The 19,937-nt window shown below is 38.9% G+C and overlaps 2 protein-coding genes across 3 annotated transcripts in view; one reads left to right on the top strand and one right to left on the bottom strand.

Moving 5' to 3' along the window:
* The window catches only part of top3b (DNA topoisomerase III beta), a 38,128-nt gene extending 28,192 nt beyond the window's left edge, over nucleotides 1-9,936 (bottom strand). For both annotated transcript variants that reach the window (XM_034208379.1, XM_034208380.1), the window contains exons 1-2: nucleotides 9,766-9,936; nucleotides 450-581 (exon numbers count right to left, since the gene is read on the bottom strand). In XM_034208379.1, coding sequence (XP_034064270.1) covers nucleotides 450-581; nucleotides 9,766-9,835 — 202 coding nt within the window. In that variant the 5' untranslated portion in view covers nucleotides 9,836-9,936. The remainder of the gene's footprint in view (nucleotides 1-449; nucleotides 582-9,765) is intronic.
* LOC117541218 (interleukin-17A-like) lies at nucleotides 3,494-6,581 on the top strand. Its single transcript, XM_034208381.1, has 3 exons — nucleotides 3,494-3,508; nucleotides 4,114-4,289; nucleotides 6,259-6,581. Exons 1-3 carry the CDS (start codon nucleotides 3,494-3,496, stop codon nucleotides 6,485-6,487), a joined length of 420 nt encoding a protein of 139 aa, XP_034064272.1. The 3' UTR covers nucleotides 6,488-6,581.
* Nucleotides 9,937-19,937: the final 10,001 nt, after the last annotated feature.

Below are 19,937 nucleotides of genomic sequence, written 5' to 3'. Positions count from 1 at the left end.
TACGTTACAGCAGCTCCATCCTCAAATATTAAGCGGGGGAAACGGACAATTAACACAACAATACAATCACTGAAGACAGTATGTTCAAGAGCTTCTTACGTACATTTGACCTGGGATTAAACTCTGTATTTAATGTGAGGATTGACTGGTGCACAAAGGAGTGCTTCAGTCTAACCCTATTCAATTGTGGGATCTGTATCTCCAATCTGATGGTAACAATTCATATGTACTGTTAAATGGTGTTTTTAGTTATTACTTTTAGAAAGGTGTAATGGCACATTCAATTGTTTAAGATGTTGATCAGGTCATGATTAGGGATGTACTGATAACTTTTTTCTTTTCTGACAGATTCAGAAAACTGAACTCTTAAAAACATGTTACATTATTAAGCAAGGAAATGTCATCAGTGAAGGTTGGGTGGGTTAGGGTGAGCAGGAGTTGATACCCACCGATGAAATCCAGACTCATCACATGTCCACACACAGAAGTCATCTTAAAGCGTACACTTTGGCCCTGGAAGCTGCCGGGGTATTCGTGCACTGAGCATGCTCCGTTGAGACCCTTGCGACTTGTACAATTTCCTTAAGGCCAAGGATAAAAGATGATAATGTAATTAGTCAAAAGTCTTTTAAAAAGGTGCAGGCTTTATAGGCCCATGAAAAAAACATTTAAATGCCCACCTAACCACATTAATTAATTAATTGCAGAGGTAATTAATGTGGTTGAAACTCTGAAAAGATCCAAACCAACACAAGTATTGTGTGTACCAAAGCCTAATATGTTCCAATGTATTTGTCCAAAAACTATTAAAGACCAGATGTTAGAGGTATTTAAATCGTATCTGCAGGACAGGACATGCTTCCACTAGCCCAGAAGGGTGCCAAAAGGGAGGAACGGGCTGAAGTAAGCGCTAAACTAGAAGCCCTACTCAGGGCCGTCCCTGGCCAACTTGGGGCCCCAAGTGACATTGTGAGATGAGATGAGGCCCCCCCCCCCCCCACCGACAGGAGTGAAAAAAAAAGGTTTGGAAACAAAGTACTTTGCAAATATAATTCCTGTTTATTATTATCAACAGTTACTTTTTTATACAGTGAGGTAAATGGTAAATGTGCATGTATGTCGTTCAGTATGCGTTTACAGGTGAATACGTCGGCATTTCCTGGATGCAAAGTCATCGACAAGGTCATCGTCTGACAGCTGCTGTGCCAACTATGCGTTGATACTTATGATAGCCAGGCCACTTAAGCATTCTTGTGCCATTGACGACCGGAGGTACGTCTTCATAAGCTTTAGTTTGGAAAAGCTTCTCTCAGCAGACGCAACTGTAACAGGAAGAGTTACTGCAATGCGGAGGGCGATCCAGAGATTTGGGAACAGTTCCTGTAACTCGCTTTTGTGGAAAAATGACAACATCTCCAGCAGAGGTCGCGTTAACCGAATATTTTCCGTCAATGACGGATTTTTTTTAACAATGACGGAAAAATCTGAAAGCAGTCCGTCATTTTGACAGATTACACAATTTGGAACAGCGCCAAAATGCCCACCAGCGGCCCACATTATATTACATCCTCAGTGGCCAGGTGGACTGAGGGCGATCTACTGTACTCTACTGTAGTCTGTAACTATTTAGTCATTCACACCCCTGTCCAGTTGGTGGCGAGTGTGTGTATATTAAGTAGCTATTGTCTAGTCTTGTTTTTGACCTCGTTGATTACCTCGTTGTTTAACCGGCTTTAGCAATCGCAAAATGTCACGGCAGCTGATCGTCCGAAGCTTTTTTAATAAGCCCAGTAGTTGTGATGGTGTGCATAAACGAGGTGAAAAGAGGGATTGATGCGCTGGAGGATGAAGGACAAGCCAGTAAGACTCAAACTGACAGCGTTCAGACAGCGGCAGAGGGGCAAGCCAGTGGCAAGGAGTTGAAGCGGGAGTACCGGGTTCAGTGGGAGCAAGAGTTTAAGTGGCTGAGGAGGGGAGATGACAAAGTGTTCTGCAACATCTGTAGAAAAGCTAAGATGAGTAACGGATTTGTCCGAGGGTGCACGACGATGCAGAAATCAGCGTTCAGGCTACAGCAGGTCAATTGAGTTGTTCTTGTAAATGTTTTGTTCATATTCTGATTGTAATTGTCTCATTTGAAACGATGGCATTGTTCATATTTGCCTGTTTAGGCACAGTGGTCGTGGTGTTTTTAGCGGCCTCTGCCCCCCTCTGCTGTGCCGTCAGTGCAGGAACAAAGAAATCATTCATGTTCGTGTTCACATGAAAAGTGACCACGCGGTCGGTGTTTTTTTTTCTCCATGCCCTTAAAAGCTCTGTATGAATGATTATAACATGAAAAATAAAATGACTGATAATAATGGATTATATGATGGACATTTTACGATCCTGTCCGTCAAAATGACGGACAACGAAAAAGTCTAATGCAACCACTGATCTCCAGAGCAGTTTTTAATATAATTAATGGAAATAAACTACGAGCACAAAAGCAACCCTGTGATCCGCCATTGTTGTTGTTGTTGTTGAAACACGCGGGTGACGCCGGCGTGAGCAGCAGAGGTGGGGAGAGGCGGGGCTATGGCGTCATCGTTATCAGGAAATGATCGTATAGGACGTACACACGGAGCCGTTTGGCCCCCCAGAGCGTTTCGTCCGCAGATCTACCCACCTTTTGTGTATTGCCCTATAGATGATGTTGTATGACCTGTAAGTGATCTATTGTTGTCTTTTAATGGAAGCAGGGTAGTTTTTTATTACAAAAATAATATATTATTTTAGTGAGAACAGTGGACACGGACTAAGAAGCTCTTTGAGACAGACTGACTTCTGGTGTGTACTGCTCAGTGTCCGTCAATCTGCAAGAAGCAAAGGGCAAAGTCAAGCCAGTCAAAGGGAGAACTTTATGAGACCGTATCAAACAAAGCTTTCATCAGGAGAACATTTGAGGCTTGCTTTGTAGCATTTATTTTCTTTAGCTATTTATTGTACAACTATTTTTATTACACAAATAACGTGTTATGTATTTAATCACTATACTATATACAACTTAAATTATAAAATAATAGCAACCTTATATTTTATAATATGCAGATATAATAAGGAAGTATCGTGAGATTAAAGTACATCATTTTGAAGATATTCAATAAATAAAAATGAATTAGAAAACACAACTTTTGAAATGCACTTCAAAAAGTACACTTTATTTACTTTTTTAGTTTTTATTCTCGGGGCTCTGATGAGTCAGACTTTTACAGAAGGTCAGAACATGAGTGCATATCCTTTAGTTACCATGCACATGACGTCTTCTCGGAATACAATTATTCTTTCAAGGTTGACTGCTAATGAAGGACGCAAACTATTCGAATGGGAATGCTACGATGAGGGCAAATAAATAGAGGCAGGTCCAGAGACAGGTTGCAGATCTACTCCAACAGAAACAACATAAGACCTACAGCACCCAGGAGCAGCCCATCTCAAGCGACAAACTTCAGCCATGGAACAGCTCCAGGTAAGAAAGTTGCCTTCATGTTAATGGTGATGATGACAGACGTTTTTGACAGTTAAAAGTAGAATAGTTTTGGTCTTAACGTGTACGTTTAAATAATAAGCCACAAGAGGCCATCCTTTACACTAACTATCAAAGTAGGGCTGGATATCCTTGGAAATTATTAACAATACCCTCGTTTCATTACACACACCAAAGTAATATTGTCTCTGTAGCGATGTACAAGAACTTAAGAATGAAATGGGCCAAACTGTAATTCATATCAAGAACTAGGCCTTTTTATCAAAGAATAAGAAACAAGATTACATATCTTAACATATATTTGAGGTCAGCTTACTGTAAATGACAGTTTTTAAAACCTTTTGGTAAGCAGTGCACTAAATAAAGTGTTTGATACAAAGCAGAGCCGAGTCCTGACAGCCTTTAATAAATCAGTATGGAATGCCACTCAGAGTTGTCGGCTTATCATTGAGGGACAAAAACAAATCGTAATCATTTCCAAAGCATAGTGATATGCAGTATTTTAAGTTTGAGGAAAAGCAGACTGATGCAAGACATCTCCCGGAAAGTGACGCAGAGAAATGAGACTAACCGAGTAATGTGTGTAGCTGCTGCGGGTCTTCCTGCTGTGCCTCGCGGCCCTGAACCAGTGTGTGGCCCTTCCGCTGGGCAGCCAGTGTGTGGAGGAGTCCTTCTGCACTTACAGCCTGCAGGACTACTACGGACAGCTGGTGAACCTGCCCAGCAACATCAACGAGCGCAGCATCGCCACCTGGAGCTACGTGTGAGTGTTCACGCCACCATTACTGTCATTAAGCTAAAACACACTATTGTATTCTCAACCAGTCGTTCTGGAAGAGTGGATCAAATAATCCATTAGATGATTAACAGAACTTTTTCAAAATATGAATCAGTCTCTTAGGATGTTTCATGTTGTTCCATTATTCAGGACAAACCTAGACCTGTAAATGTCAACTTGAGAACGCTGTCGTTTTTTCATTTTTAGAGCAAAAATGATCATCATTTTCCAAGGAATACCATTGTCGATGAAGTCTCTCTGTGCTTTGAAATGTTGATTGGACATTAGGAAATGACTAATTGCATTCTAGTAAATAGCTATCAGCTGTTTTTTTACAATGTCCTTGCATTCAAAGCATCAAGAAGATTGTGGCTACCTATTGATGACACTTTGGTAGAAGCACCAGCTGACTGAACTGGGAGTGAAGAAGAAAAGAGGAAAGAATATGAATGAGGAAAGATCAAATGTAAATGTATAACTGAAACTAATGATCACTCCAATTAATGATTCATTTACCAATTGCCCTAAATCAACCATTCATTGGGTCATTTTATTTATTACAACTCATTTGAAGTGTCAAATGTATTGTATTGTTTGACCGATAGCCTAAAAACCAAAAGTATTACATTTGATACAAGACTAAACTAAGTGAAACAAACTCATTTCAAGTTTGAAGCAATTCATTTTAAGAATATTTGTTTATTATAAATAATTATATTTAATCATTTGTTTTTTAAGGGCGGCTGGCAAACAGCTTTTAGGTGAACCCCTAATAGGTATAATATTCAATTGCCAACAGCACACCATAGCATAATGACCACTTTGTCATTTCTCTATGTGATGAGAAATGAAACCTTTACATTGCTTGCACGTGACAAACAAGACAAATAACTTTGAAGTGCTTTGTATTAAGTGCACATTTTGATGGTCTTTGTGTGGGCAATGATCCCAGGGAATGATACTTTATCATGAACAGTATGACTTGTTTGATTATTTGAGAAACATCCCTGTGTATTACTGAAAACATCTGCTAACAGACAGGATCGCAGAATTTATCGCCAGGGCCCAGGAGTTCAACACTTTTAATCTCGATCAGATTTTGAAATCCCATTTGTTGTGATTCAGGATCAGACAAGTCGGACAGATTCTGTCCCTGGAGTTCAAAGCAATTCAGGATAGGATCACCCTGATCCAGATTACGACTTTTCAAGATGACTAGATCCTGAATATCAGTGCTTTAATCCTACTGAGCGCCATCTAGTGGACATGAAAAATAATACAAGGAAGACAAGAGACCACATTGCAGACATCTATTGTCCGCAATTACTTTTGAAAGGTGATGACAGATGATGGACTTTCTTTTTGTTGAAGATATTTTTTCTTTAATCTAAATTACATTTGTGATTGACAATCTTTGTTGTGATACTTTCATGAGCATAAACATTTACGTCATCAACATTTGGTTGAAAACAAAACAGGCCACCACAAACGTGAGCAAAAAATGAAAAATAAAATTGATTTGCCATGAAGGCTAAAAAGTGTGTATTATTTCAGTTAACAAACTTTGTCATCTTATTTATATTGAAACATATTTTTAAATAAATGGTACAGTACATTTTGCTCTGGTAATCCACTGGAAACCCACCCCTCTGGTGGGATCAGGATAATCCAGTTGTTTGGGATCAAACTGATCCCAAACCTGTGTTGTCGGTTTGAACTACCCGTTTTGAAGATTTGATCCAGATTAAAGCTTGGATTGGATTTCCTGATCTGATCGGATATCAAAGTGATCCTAATCCTGTTGTTTGGTTTTGAACTCCCCAAAATCCAAATCTGATTTGATCAGATGGGGATTACAAGTTTTGAACTCCTGTGCACAGGTGACTTAATAAATCCTTTAGATGAAGGATTCTTATTCACCAATGAATAAAGCCTGTCTGTGATCTGTCTCCAGGGAGAACATCGACCTGAACCGGGTGCCTCAGGTCATCCATGAGGCCAGCTGCCACAGCAGCCACTCCTGCAGGGGGCTGGACAGTGCTTTTGGTATGGAGACCATCCCCGTGTCCCTGAGGATGCCCGTCCTCAGGAAGAACCCCAGCTGCTTCCCCTCAGCCAGCTACTCTCTGGAGTTTGAGCTCATCACCATAGCGTGTATATGTGCCATCTCCAGGCATAGCTGAGCAGGAATGGCTGATAGGCCTGTCACAACAATACATTATCGACTTATTGTACCCTATATGGACATAGCCTCATCATTTTTGCCATTTGTTTTAACATGCGTGTTTGTTTAAATGAGAAAGTCACCCAAATGTTAGTCAACATGATGCCAGAGCGTTCTTTCACAGCGCCTAAGGCGAATGAACATGTCACTTCCCTGTCACATGTCCCCTTGTCTGCTCTCCTCTGTGTCAGACTTACAGAGCAGGATTTGGGGTTAGTAACTTCAGATTTAACCCTGGGTTTTCAGTACTAAGACTGTGGTTCACTTCTTAATGGGATAGCTGGTGACGTATGCTGCACACCGGACCTTTCCGGGTCAGGTGATGTTCAAGATTGGTTCATGGCTTGAGACACGGTCTTAGGAGGTCAATATTAATTATTTATGCCTTAGTCTTTCAGCTGCAAGCCTGGTTGGTTAAAACAGACTTGGGAGTAAATAAAAACATAACTCAAAGTGTTGAACAGTAGAATGCACTTAAAATGTAAATGAATGTTTGGCAATTTAATGCTAATAAATAAGCCTTGTTTTCTTTTTAAAAAATAGGAAGATTAAGAAGATAAAATGAAAAGCTGCGTTCAAGCAACACATTAATTCAATGTTATACACATATTATATAAGTCAACCTAATAGTAACCAAGATAAGCAGAGATAATATTAACCGGTTAATGTATGCATTACCCAGGGGTTTCTTTTGCCACCCGTCCTTCCTCCATTTGGCATCTTAAACTGTGTTGCTTTTAGACTGGATTAAGTTTTGAACGTTTTTAGCTATGTTATATGCTGTTCATTTGTAAAATATGATGATTTTTTGCTGCAAACTCCTCACCTTTTAAGTGTAACGCAGTCATAGCCAGACTGAGAAACACTGGGTTTATTTACAGAGGTGATAGCCAGCATTGTAGAACTGCTTAGCAGGATTGTTGTTGTTGTTAGGGTTAGTGAACCCAGATAAAGAACATATATTCTGGGTACTGGCTTCAGAGTAGAGGACACAGGTAGAGGTACGATAACATTGAGGATAGGGGTTTTTACGGGTACTGACAGGCCAGAACGTTTGGAAGAATATTGGTCCAATGGGCGTACAATCTACAGCTCCATGGTGGGCACATGTTGGGTTTAAGTGAGAGTCAAGAGAGTGAATAGTCAAGAAAGGCCTGTTACCTGAATCAGCCAATATGTTGACTGTTTAAAAACAGTGGAAACATAACATTGCTATCAATTAAAGCTTATATGTTGTTACTTTGCACTCTTTGTCATTAATGTCCTTAACACTGACAAAATAAAATCCAATCCAATCAAAATGTCTGAATATATTTTTAAGAATGAAAGTGCATATGCATTATTATGCTATTGTATTATCATTTAATATCTGTGGCATAAAATGGTCTTCAAGTGACAATAAAATAATGTTGACATGATTTTTGGGACAATGACCCTTTGCCAGTAGGAATATTTGTTTTTTTAATGCATGGTTTCTGTGGATTATTTGTATACTACGATAAATTATGTGTGCATTGCTAAATAATTTTGTGGAGAATCATATATATTTATTAATCACAAAATTCACTTGGGAATCCTTTTGTGTGCGTAACCTATTGAGACTGATCTAAGTCCACCAATGGAGGAATGAATCCAATAAGGATGCATTGTAGGGCTGAATGATATACCGTGTCATGGCGATAACCGCGATATGCGCATGCGCGATATTCACACTGCAGGGACGTGCGGTTTTATTCATTTAAAAAAAAAATGCTGACGCACTTTAGCACAGAATTCAAAATAAAGATACCCTTATTACTTATCGAAACTGCACATACAATATATCCGATTAAAGCTGAGACTCCACAGATTATTTAAGTATAGTATCTAAGCGATCCGATCTCGCGACAGGGGAAGCAAACACAGACATCACAACACGTACCTTTTACGGAGCTTTTACGGGAGATCGTCAGCGCCATATAGATATAATCTATCTATATGGCGCTGGCTAAGATAAGATAACTTTAACAAGATGCCTGTGTGCTTAGTACCAGGTTGTTATCATACCAGCAATGGGTCTTGCTCGTTTTGACATGATTTTTCCGAAATAAGGTCCCATGGAGGTCCACCGGAAGGGGAGGGACTTCGCCACTCTATTGTGGTGCGCCTATGCATTACGGTAGAGGCCTGTAAAAACTGCCTTCAAAATAAAAGCGTTTATTCGGTCAATAACAAATATAACTAAAAAACACACCAAACATATTCATGTTGGAGCTTAAATTAAGAAATATGTACTATATAATGTGATCAATACTAATGTAAAACAAACTACGTATAACTCCCACATCATAACTGAGTGAATGTAAAATGTAAAGATACAGTTATGAAGACATATCGGACATTTCCACTGGGTGACTAATTTCAATTGATGTTGACACCATCTCACAACACTCCTAAAATAACATTACTTTCTGAAGCACAATTTAAAATGTATGCTGTTTAAAATATCAAATTAGATCTATTGTCCATCTATATTTTGATTATTATTTAATGGAAACTGTCCATAATTAAAGAGTCATTCGAAGTCAAACAAATACTTATTTCACTTCAGGGTGATAGTAGGAGACCCCGTCTAGTCAATCAGAGAAAATCAGGACAATCTGATGTAGAATTTCAAAATAAAATACTTTTGAAAGCTCATATATGGGCTATCGTCCTTCTGTTTTTATACAAGAATAAATAAAAAACTGTCAACTTATCAAAGACTTATTTCACTCCAGGGTGATAGCAGGACACCCCATCTAATCACTCCGAGAGAATCTGGACAATATAATGTACAGTTTCAAAATAAAAGACCTTGGAAGTCTCATATATGAGCTATCGTCCTTCTGTTTGTATCCAACAGTTAAAATGTTCAAATTAAATTGAACCAGAATTGTCCCCCTTTTTTCTTTAACAGTGAAGAAAATTGATGTTAATGATATTTTGACAGCAAAAATCAAAATGTCCCGGGTTTTAATTTTGAAAATCTGGTCACCTTAGGCTAAAGGCTTCTCTCGTGTCTTAGTTTGGTTAACGTGAACGGGTTGTTCTTGATGTGGACATCGTCGGGGTCACCGTAAATTACACCAAAATATCACTCACACAACACTGTTCACACTTTAAATCTGTTAACAATTTACCTGACACACTGCTTATTTAAAGGTAGCCTACTGTGTCCAACAACAAAGAGACATGCTCACATACTCTGCTACTCACCTTTAGACAGGATTTTGGCAATGGACAGAGCCAGGGACGGTTTCTCTGCCACCATCAGGACAGTCCTCATTATGACGGCCACTTTACGATTAAGACAACTAGTTACTTTCCATATACGTGCTTGCTATGTCGAGCAGAGCGGCCATGACAGTTTACGGAGGGCGCTGTTCTTCTTCTTTGTTGACATTTTGGCAGGTAGCGACCGTTTCATATAAGGTGCATACCGCCACCTACTGTTCTGGAGATGTTAGGTTTTCAAAAGTTATACATGAACTATAATATTAATAATTAAACCAAGAACATCTTCAAGGTCCCCTTTTCTTTCCTGCCAATAATTCAAGCCAGTCTTAGTCTTTCTTCCCAATACAGACAACACAGATCTTTTCTTTTCTTTTTCCTGTGAGGTTGAACCTCAGTCTCCTCCCTTTTGTTGAACACAGGTGCTTCGTGAGGATTGCAAGGCCTCCTTGATTTTAAGTGGTGGTAAGACATCTTTTTAAATATTAGTGTCTGACTGTCTGATGCAAGGATGCAGTGTGTTCGTGTTATGATCAGGTCCAGTTGGTTGGATGATGCATGTCTGAATCTCTTTCAGTGAAGGGAGAGGATTCATAATTTCTTTGCCCATCCCTGAGAGGACCAGGGACAGGGTGTTGTTGGGTGGGTGGTAAGTTACATCATGTTGAAAGGGAAAGATTTTTACTCACCTGCTCTGTGACCTTGCATTCATGTTTCGGCCTTCAGAGGAACGACCTAGCGACTTGGCTTTCCATCACCACAGACTTTTGCAGTTGGAACCTTACTCACACAGTTTAACACGAGGAACTCATCTCAGGATTTGGCATCTCTCAGTACTTGTAGGCTACCAGAATTTCCTCCATCTGTCTTCTAAACATTTCTCAGGACATATTATCATGCATATGAATCTGCTGTGACTAAAACCACCAGACTCAGGGACAGTTTCCTCCCGCAGGCCATAAGACTGCTAAACACCTGAGCACTGTGTCTCCATAAGCATTCATCTGTTTGTCATCTTGCAATTTATTTATTTATCTAAATAGTTATCACTGTAATAACCTGTATTTAATTTCATCTTACTCTACAATATTTAATTTAACATTCTGTTGTTGTATGTATCATATTCTATTTACGTGTATAAAGACTTCTTGCACTATTTTGTATTTTATTTTTTGTATTTTATTATATAACTATGTTGCATTGTTGGAGGAGCTCGGGTCATAAGATTTTCATTGCCATTTCTACACTGTAGCTTATGTGCATATGACAATACAACCTTTGAATCTTGAATCTCTGGGAGATGTATGAGTGTGTTCTGACACAGTGTTTTAAGCACAAGCATGGCTCTGGTACAGTAATAAGAGCAAGAGGGTTTCTGGTTCAGATTGTGGAGCAAGGGCCATCTCTGATGGTGGAGCTCGAGTGAGGTGTTTTAGGGCTGAAGCCAGGCCATGCTTTATTGCAGTCAGTGAAGGTTGGGCTCCAGGGGATGAAGCAAGGGTGGAGTCAGGTTTGTTTGCAGTATATTGCCTTGTCAGATCACGTTATGTCTCCATGTGCATTTCTTTTGATTTTAATGAAGATTATGCCCTCGGGCCTTCTTCAAGATGAATAAATGATCATACATTAGCTGATTGAAGGGTGACTGTAGAAATTCTCCGGGGGTGTAGATCATTAGATCATTAAATCATTCGCACTTGTTATGTGCCGTGTTGTGTTTGTGTGTGTCTCTCTCCCCCTGATTGTCTCCCTCCAGGTGCAGCCTCTCCCTCTGGTGCTCCCGATCCCCAATCAGGGCCTCCATAAAGGTCTGAGGAAGGCTGCAGTCTCTCTTCCTTCTCCTCTGGGTTAGGTGATGTGTGACATGTGCAGCATGTGCAGCATGTGTAGTGTGGTGTCTCTGGGTGTTTCTCAATGTCGAGTACGCTTGCTTGGTAGCACATGTCTTCCGAGTCACCTGCTTCAGAAGCGAGGCATGAATACTTCCTAGCATTCGGAAAACGAAGAGTGGAACAGGCGAGCAAGTGTGCAGCTGTGCTTCATATGAGAGGCCCCGCCTTACATTTTCCGCCACAGATTTGGGGAAATTGGTCCGTGTGCAAAGCATTGTGGGGATTTTAAGACCGCGGAGTCTACACATGTGCAGCCTCAAAATGTCTCGCTACGAAGTACGCCGGGCTCGGTAGAATTCCAAGTATGATGGACATTGGAACAGTCCTTCGGTGGCACTGGATGACGTAGTATGCTTGAAATAGTGGCTCTGGAGCAGCTTTACTCGGCATTGAGAAACACCCTCAGTGTGAGACCTGTTAGTTCAACTTGTGTTTGTTCATTGTTAGGAGATGTGCACCAGTTTATCTTTGTGTATGAATTACTTTAGTCCCTTTCTTTTAGGAGAAAGTTGTTTTTACTTTATCTAAAGTTTGCTTTGTAAATTGACACGTGAGCCTTCTTCCTTTTCAAGTAATTAAACATTATCTACTAAGTTTGCCAAATCGGTTTCCCCTTTGTACCCCTATAGTTTAGGAGGGTAGCTGCACTATTCGTGAATTCATACAGAAAGATAAAAAAAAATGTATGTAGGGGTTACTAAAGAAGTAGATCTCCATGCGCATCTTTTAACCTCACAACATTACCATGATGCTGGACCTCTAAAGTGACATCTTCTTTGCTGAACTGAATACTTTGTTAGACACAAAGAAAGAGTCAGCATCGACAAGGGAGGGTCTTATCGACCCAGCTTCAAGAGAGGCTCTGTGGACACCGCTCAGGATGGGAAAGCTTGTAGAGATGTCTTGAAGGCAAGGGGAAAGATGGAGGCCCTTTGCTGGGGACACACCAGACTGGCAGTTGACACTCCAAATCACGACCTTGCCATGGAAACAGTGGAAGTGGGGATTAAGTTCTGGATTCGTAAGTAAATAAGTGAAGTAACTACACCCTTGTTGTACTTGTACGTGTACCTTACCGGTTATAAAGGGAAAAGTCCCATGTTGCAATTCATGCATTTGAATCACCTCAGTTTAAGGATTGTCCTTCATTTCAAAAGATGTGAATATAAACTCAACAGTGACCTGATCCGTGAACGTTCCTTGCCCCCTTGAAGAGGTAATGATGTTTGTTTTTTTTGCTCAGTGTGGAATCATTGAACAATCTGAATAAATACAGAAATGAAAGAAAATAACTTCCAATATTTCAGTCCACCAAAATACCTGATGTCCATATATGGATGCCCACACGAAATTCATAAATATGTATACTATATTTGTGACTTTTTGTAGGGAAAATCCATAAAGGTCAGTATGATAAAGCTTAACCCCAAACCCAAAATGAAACCCAGATTAGAACCGTAACCTAACCCGAAACATTTACCGAAATCCTTGGCCCTGATCAAACTCTCACAAAACGTACTAAATTGGTAAAGGAAATGTATGTTTTTGTGAGATATCTGCAGAAAGTAGTAATATTGTCAATTAAAGTCATAGAATTGGGGATCTATTACAGCTTCTTAGCTATACTTGCTGTATTCTGTGGTAGCAACAAGCTTGCTGACCTTCCACAAACCAACCCTTTTGCTCACAGTTTTCAAAGTGTAAACACCTTATTACGGAGCCCCCCTAGGCTAGGGGACATGGAGAAGAAAAAAAAAGTTATTTGAAAGAAAAAAAGAAATGTTTAGCTCAATGTACTTCCTACCACAACAATGGAGCGGTTCATCGATTTTACTTTGAGCTTGGCCTTAAATATAAAGATATAACATCAGTGCTTGGCAATAGGCACGGGTTTCACATAAGTGAAAGACACCTCAAGAGAACACTCAGAGCGAGGGGACATGCACGTCGCAAAGCATACTCTGAGCTGAGTTATTGACAGATTCGAATTTCGCGGATCAATAACTCATGAACATAACGTTGTTAAAATACAAACAACATGACTTTACAATCATAGCAAGGTAACCTTAGCAAAACAATCTATAAAATCCTATCGAATCTTGTAGAAATCTATAGAATCTTGTAGAAATCTATAGCATGTTATAGAACATAGTCGCCATGCTAAATAATTCTATAGAATACTATAGAAATCTCTAGATCATTCTGTAGAATACTATAAATTTGTACTTTTCTATAAACTTCTATAATTAAAACTATAACAATCTAAAGAATTCTATAGGACAGAACCGACTCATGACATATCTATAGAAATCTGTAGAAATCTATAGCATTCAAAGAAAACATTTTTCTCTCTGGTGCAACCTATACTAAATTCTATAGAATGATATAAAACTCGTCTTTAAATTGGAATAGAGAAAATCATAATCTACATCATTTTGTGGAACTGAGCTGCTTTGCAAAAGCTGTACGGGTAGATCCCTTTGAAATCTTTACAACTGTATACTGGATTATGTGCCCAATTAAATTATGTAACCTATCTAAACAAGTTTCTATGACACAGTATTCTATAGAATTTTATTGAGAAAAACAGTGATCCACAAAATGTTATGAAACACATAAATCTGTAGATTTTTTTATATCATTCTACAGAACCAGAATTATATCAAATAAATACTATTCTATACAGCAGATATACCGGTACTTGGCTATTATACCAAATGCTGGATATCCATATATTTGCACAATTTTGAACGGACTTAATTGTTGCTTATATGGCGATATACAAACAAACAAAACAGTAGTCACTATTAATGCATTTATTACAATGAAAGGTTCACCCTGTACAATATCTAGAGTATGTGTATAAGAGTTATTTACAGTGAGAAAGACGGTAAACTGGAACTCATCAGTCTAAATACAAAATATATATATATCTAGTCCAGCTCAAACTTTGCGAGTTTGCACAAATACATCTTGTATGAATCTCATATACAAATGAATAAGACATATTTTTTTACCTGAACCAGTTGCATTAACCAGTTTTAAACAACTTCATATTACAACTGTCTTCAATTTGACACACCTAATCACAAACTTTATACAACTGTTCAAAGCTAGATGACACCTGGGTTGCATTCCAATAGTCCATTTAGCTTAGGAACCTTCCTAACGGAGTGAAATGACCCGGAAGTACGTCACTGGCAGCCATGATAAGTGCCGTTCCAATTCTCCAAATGAAAGGAAAGGAGGTTTCAAACTTCCTTTATAACCTCCTTTAGCTTAGGAACCACTGGACCTCCCTAGCCGAAAGGAGAGGAGAAAATGCTGCCCCACAATGCATTGCAGCCGCAGCATTTGCCGTCACACAACAGTCGGCCGTTCACGGAAACAACCGATTATGACCGAGAAATTATATCATGAAAGTTACGGTGCTTATTAAGCATTTTAAAACGTATGTGGTAAGTTGCCAAAGTGCTTTGTTTTGAACGTTCATCAGTATTATAATCAAAAAGAGAAATATGAACGTTAGTTTTTACTGAAATGATCAAATAAAGTCAACATTTCACAGTCTTTACTGAGCTGTGTGGGGTTTGTTCAACTTTTAAAAGATGTTTGAATGGTGATATACACAGTGATAGATGTTAAGGACTAACGTTTATAATAAATACATTTGTATTTATTTTAAGATATTTTCATAGTTCATACAATCATACGTATTGGGATCATTTGTATTAATGTGGTCCGGAGGGAGAGGGTGACGAGCATAAGTTTCACTTTCCTTTTTTATTTCAATTCCAACTTTGGTCATGAAGAATATGTTTCTCTGTTGTCCCCGTTCATAAAGCAAAGCAACAGCATCAGAGCACGGTGCAGAGTCTCTAGATGAGTTTACAGTAGTCCCTCGTTCTTATTAAACATCCATGTTGTAGTCCGCTGTATAGAAAACTGTAGTTTCCATAGTTTCCCCACAGCAGCAGACGCACATTCATGACGTCCGCTGGAGCATCATAAACACGTCGGATAGTGAAAGTGCAGTCGGATTCTCTAAAGTACCGCAGTCTCTTCTCCTAAGTCCTTTTGAATTCTCCTATCCACTATCCCTTAACCCCGTGACGTTTCACTCAGAGGTCAAGGAATAGGAGATAGGGTTCGAATTTAGGAGCTGATTTTTGGATTATCGGAACGCAACCCTGCCTTTCCCCATGTCTGTTACTCCTGATTGTGTGCACCTGGTCCCCTGTGTTGTCTCCTCCCCCCCACCTGTGTCTAATTGCTCCCCCCCACCTGTGTCTTGTTGTGCTGATTAGTGTATTTAGGCTCTGTTTCCCTGTGTGTGGTGGCTGGTAGTGTGTGTGAGATCCTTGTGGCTGCAGGCCAGTCAGGGAGAAACAGCAGATTGAGGCTGTGTGTCATATGTTCATGATTTAATAAATGCCCACACCGGGTTTTATTTTGGACGTTCTGCCTCTGCCTCCTTGCTTGGTCGGGCCGCTCAATTGTCAGCCTCACAATTGGAATGGAACTCTAAACTGAATGAATGTCACTGTCCTTGTACTCTGATGTAAATGCTCCAGAATTTCTGTGACTGCATCTGTATGTATACGTTGATCAATTTTGTTATGCAACTAATTATCTGTTACAACTGGAGATTAAAGCTAAGTGACATATAACAATATCTATTGTTAGCGTGAGTCTGTTACAAACAACTCATTGGAGTCTGCAGTACTCTATTCTGTTTTGCAGTCTATTATATGGCATCTAACACATAATTACTGTGGGGCATTCTCTGAAACATGTATCAAATATAGCTGTACGTGACTCAATATCAGGCATTGCTATAGAATTCAATATTCTATATAATGTCAAAACACATGTGGTGTTAGCTATAGAAGATTCTGTATTGTCCATTCATATTGTAGAGCTTATTCTATAGAGTACAGAGCAGTTATTTAGAAAACATCCATGGATTTTCTATAGATTATTTATGGAATCTATAGGAAAATCTATAGGTTAATTCTATAGAATTTCTACACCAATCCTGTACTGTTCTGCAGAACAATTTTATAGAAAACAATAGCAATTTTCTATAGGATTCTATAGATTATTTGGTGGAATCTATAGTAAAATTCATAGGTAAATTCTATAGAATATCTGCAAATATTCGATAGTATTCTTCAAAGAAGTTCTATAGAAATGTCCACAGATTCTATAGAATATAGGTCACAAATTCTATAGTATTCTACAGAAAAGTTCTATAGAAAGCATCCATGGGGTTGTCTATAGGATTCTATAGATTCTTTTCTACAAAAAAACCATCTACACAGTATATATTTTCTATAGTACTATAGTATTCTATAGATTATTTCCCAGAATCTATAGTAAGATTTCTATAGTATATCCGCAAAAATCCTGTAGTATTCTACAGAAAATGTCTATAGAATTTGTCCATAGATTTTTCTATTGATTATTTCCCAGAATCTATAGTCAAATTTAATTAGTATATCCGCAAAAATCCTGTAGTATTCTACAGAACATTTCTATAGAATTCGTCCATAGATTTTTCTATAGTATGCTATAGATTTTTTTGCTAATGGTAGACAACGAGCTACAGAGTAGTTTTGATCAGAACAGTTCGATACGCGCCGTCATCCGAGCTAAACTTCAAGAATTGGTCACAATCTGCAGCTTGAGGAGGGAGAGGAGTGCTTAGGGACCGTCTACAAACTGCAATGGGGTTTTGCGAGATCTCGCAAAAGTTTTGCGATATTTCACTTTTTTTTTTTTTTTTGTTCAAATACTTTTTTTTCTTCTCCATGTCCCCTAGGGGGCTCCGTACCTTGTAAGTGTGAGTAATGTGGCCCAGGACTTTTCTTCCAATAAAAGTTTCCTGTATGTCTCTAAAAATGTATGATATTGTGAAAAGGCATTTGATGATCTTGGACCTGCACGGGCACAAACTAGCAACATTAGTTCAACTTATGTCCTACATACGTGTTCCCTCACTGTCACTCAGAAGCGTCTGGCCCAGCAACCTTTGGCATTCCTTTGTACCGACTGAGAAATCCTGCAGGTACAGTACAACGGACATTATTTTCTATGTAACCCTGGTCCTGATCTGGTTCCTGTTGAGTATTTCATTTCATTGAGACACCCAACAACAACTGCTTCCTCACTGCTAACTGACTGTATATTCGGCTGCACCACTCTTCACTCACTAAACAATGCAAACAGTAGAGCCTGGCGGCGTTGCCATAGCGACACACTCCCATTTGCCTCCCGGATGCCAGATCCATCTGGAATGGTATAAGCTCAGACCTTGAGCTGCAGGATGAGTATTATGGTATGGATCAGAAGCACATGTGGCAAGTATGCAACATACATACGTATCATGAAGGCCTCAATATAGCAGCATGCAGGGAAAAACATCAAGTTTAAATAAATACAAAAATATGTTTTACACACACATGATGTAATACTTCAGAATTGTGATTGTGGGATCACTTCAAGGAAGTCAGATGCCTCAAGTCTGAGACACAACAGACGATCAGAAATGTAGCCACCCCGGGTTAGTTTATATTTAGAAGGGAAAACAAGAGTGAACAGTAAAATTACCATCCGTGGGATATTGCTAGCACATTAGGAGAATAGAAGCATTTTATAAAACAAATCCTACTTCTATTGTTGTATTGAACGCTGCTATGATCAATAGTTTTACTTACACAATTTCATCAAATGACGATGTATAATATGACTATGTGAGTCACTTTTGGAAATCACAGAGGTTCAAGCTGCATTCAAATTATGGGCGGGAAAACAGCTCTGCGCTGAGATTTCCGTTGTTCTATGGAAAGAGCTGTTCGTCCCGAGTAGGTGAAGCGTGTCGCTTGAAGCTCCAATTTGTTGCAGAGCGCTTGCTCAAATTTCAAATTATTTCTACTTTGACCTGTACATCTCTGACCAATCAACGCACAACCAATCAGAAGACAGCTGTATCTAGCGTGCAAGCTAGCTTGTGGGGTAACCATAGACCCAACCCAGTCTCATGGCATTTCGTGTTCACCAACACGATTTTTAATCTATTGATTCGTGTTCACCAACACGATTTGCCCCTTTTTTTCGTGTTGCACAGCACGATTTTAAAAGCAATGTATTTCTACTGCCTGCAGCACGTCTTTTTCTCCGGTCGGGTCGTGGGAGACCGGAAGCTGTGTGGTTCATAAAAACATGTTCTTACTCAATATCAAGCCACAATTATTGCTTTTATTTTAAATCGTATAATTTCGGACTTTTGTTGCCGTCCGTGAGGAAAATAAATGGGGCTCAGAGCCTCAGGATACTGAAATCTGTATTTTTTAAATCTTTTTTTCCTTCTAATTTGTTATTCTTTTCAAAATAACACACTGTTATTTACTCACCAATAACACACAATTATCCTTGCTTTTATTTATTGGTTTAATTCCATAATCTCGGGCTTTTTTGGCGTCCGTCAGGAACTGAATTTCAAAATAAAAAGAACCGGAAACAGACGTAGACATTTCGAGCGATTACCCAAGATCCTCAGCTATGGTTTTAAGCTCGCTTATTGGATGTTTTAGCTGCAATGCATGCTGGGATTTGGTGTTTATATGATATGAAATCCGGAAAACATTTTAAAATAATAAAAGAATACTTAATTCCGAGCGCTCTTGCTTTTCTCTTTGAAAGTCATCACATAACGGCATTGTAATACACGGTTCGGCTGCATTGTATATTACAGATCTGCCGTAGTTCTTTATTTATAGAGCCCTGATGAGAAGACCTTTGGAAAAACTGAGAAAATGCCGCCGAAACTGAATACTTGACGTGGATCATAAATATATTCAACAATTAAACAACATCTTCAATTTCTCTTCCCACAATACGTCTCCTTGCAGTATCAACACTAATTCGGCTGACTTTTATATTTGATCTAATTCACAGATAGGTTATATTTAAACCATAACGGTGCACAGCTGATATAAAAGGACTGTAGTTTTTAAAGATATTACTGATTTTCACTGAATGTAAGAATGTAAATACTGAGTCTGAAATAGTATAGCAATATGCTGTACAATTATGTGAAAGCATGCATAAAACTACACATCTTCAGATGTTGTACGAAAACACAAGTGTCCTACACTAATAATACAAAGTTATTATGGCTGTGTGTACCTTGTGTGCACCGCCTAGTGGTTAAAGCACGTTATTGAATTATTGTGTTTTATTTGATTAAAAAAATATTAA

The sequence above is a fragment of the Gymnodraco acuticeps genome, unplaced genomic scaffold (assembly GCF_902827175.1).
Source record: "Gymnodraco acuticeps unplaced genomic scaffold, fGymAcu1.1, whole genome shotgun sequence".
Taxonomy (NCBI): domain Eukaryota; kingdom Metazoa; phylum Chordata; class Actinopteri; order Perciformes; family Bathydraconidae; genus Gymnodraco; species Gymnodraco acuticeps.
This window is presented reverse-complemented; position numbering and strand designations above follow the sequence as displayed.

Coding starts and splice junctions, on each gene's coding strand:
- LOC117541218 (XM_034208381.1), top strand. Junction 4,290..6,258: donor ATCGCCACCTGGAGCTACGT/GTGAGTGTTCAC, acceptor ATCTGTCTCCAG/GGAGAACATCGACCTGAACC.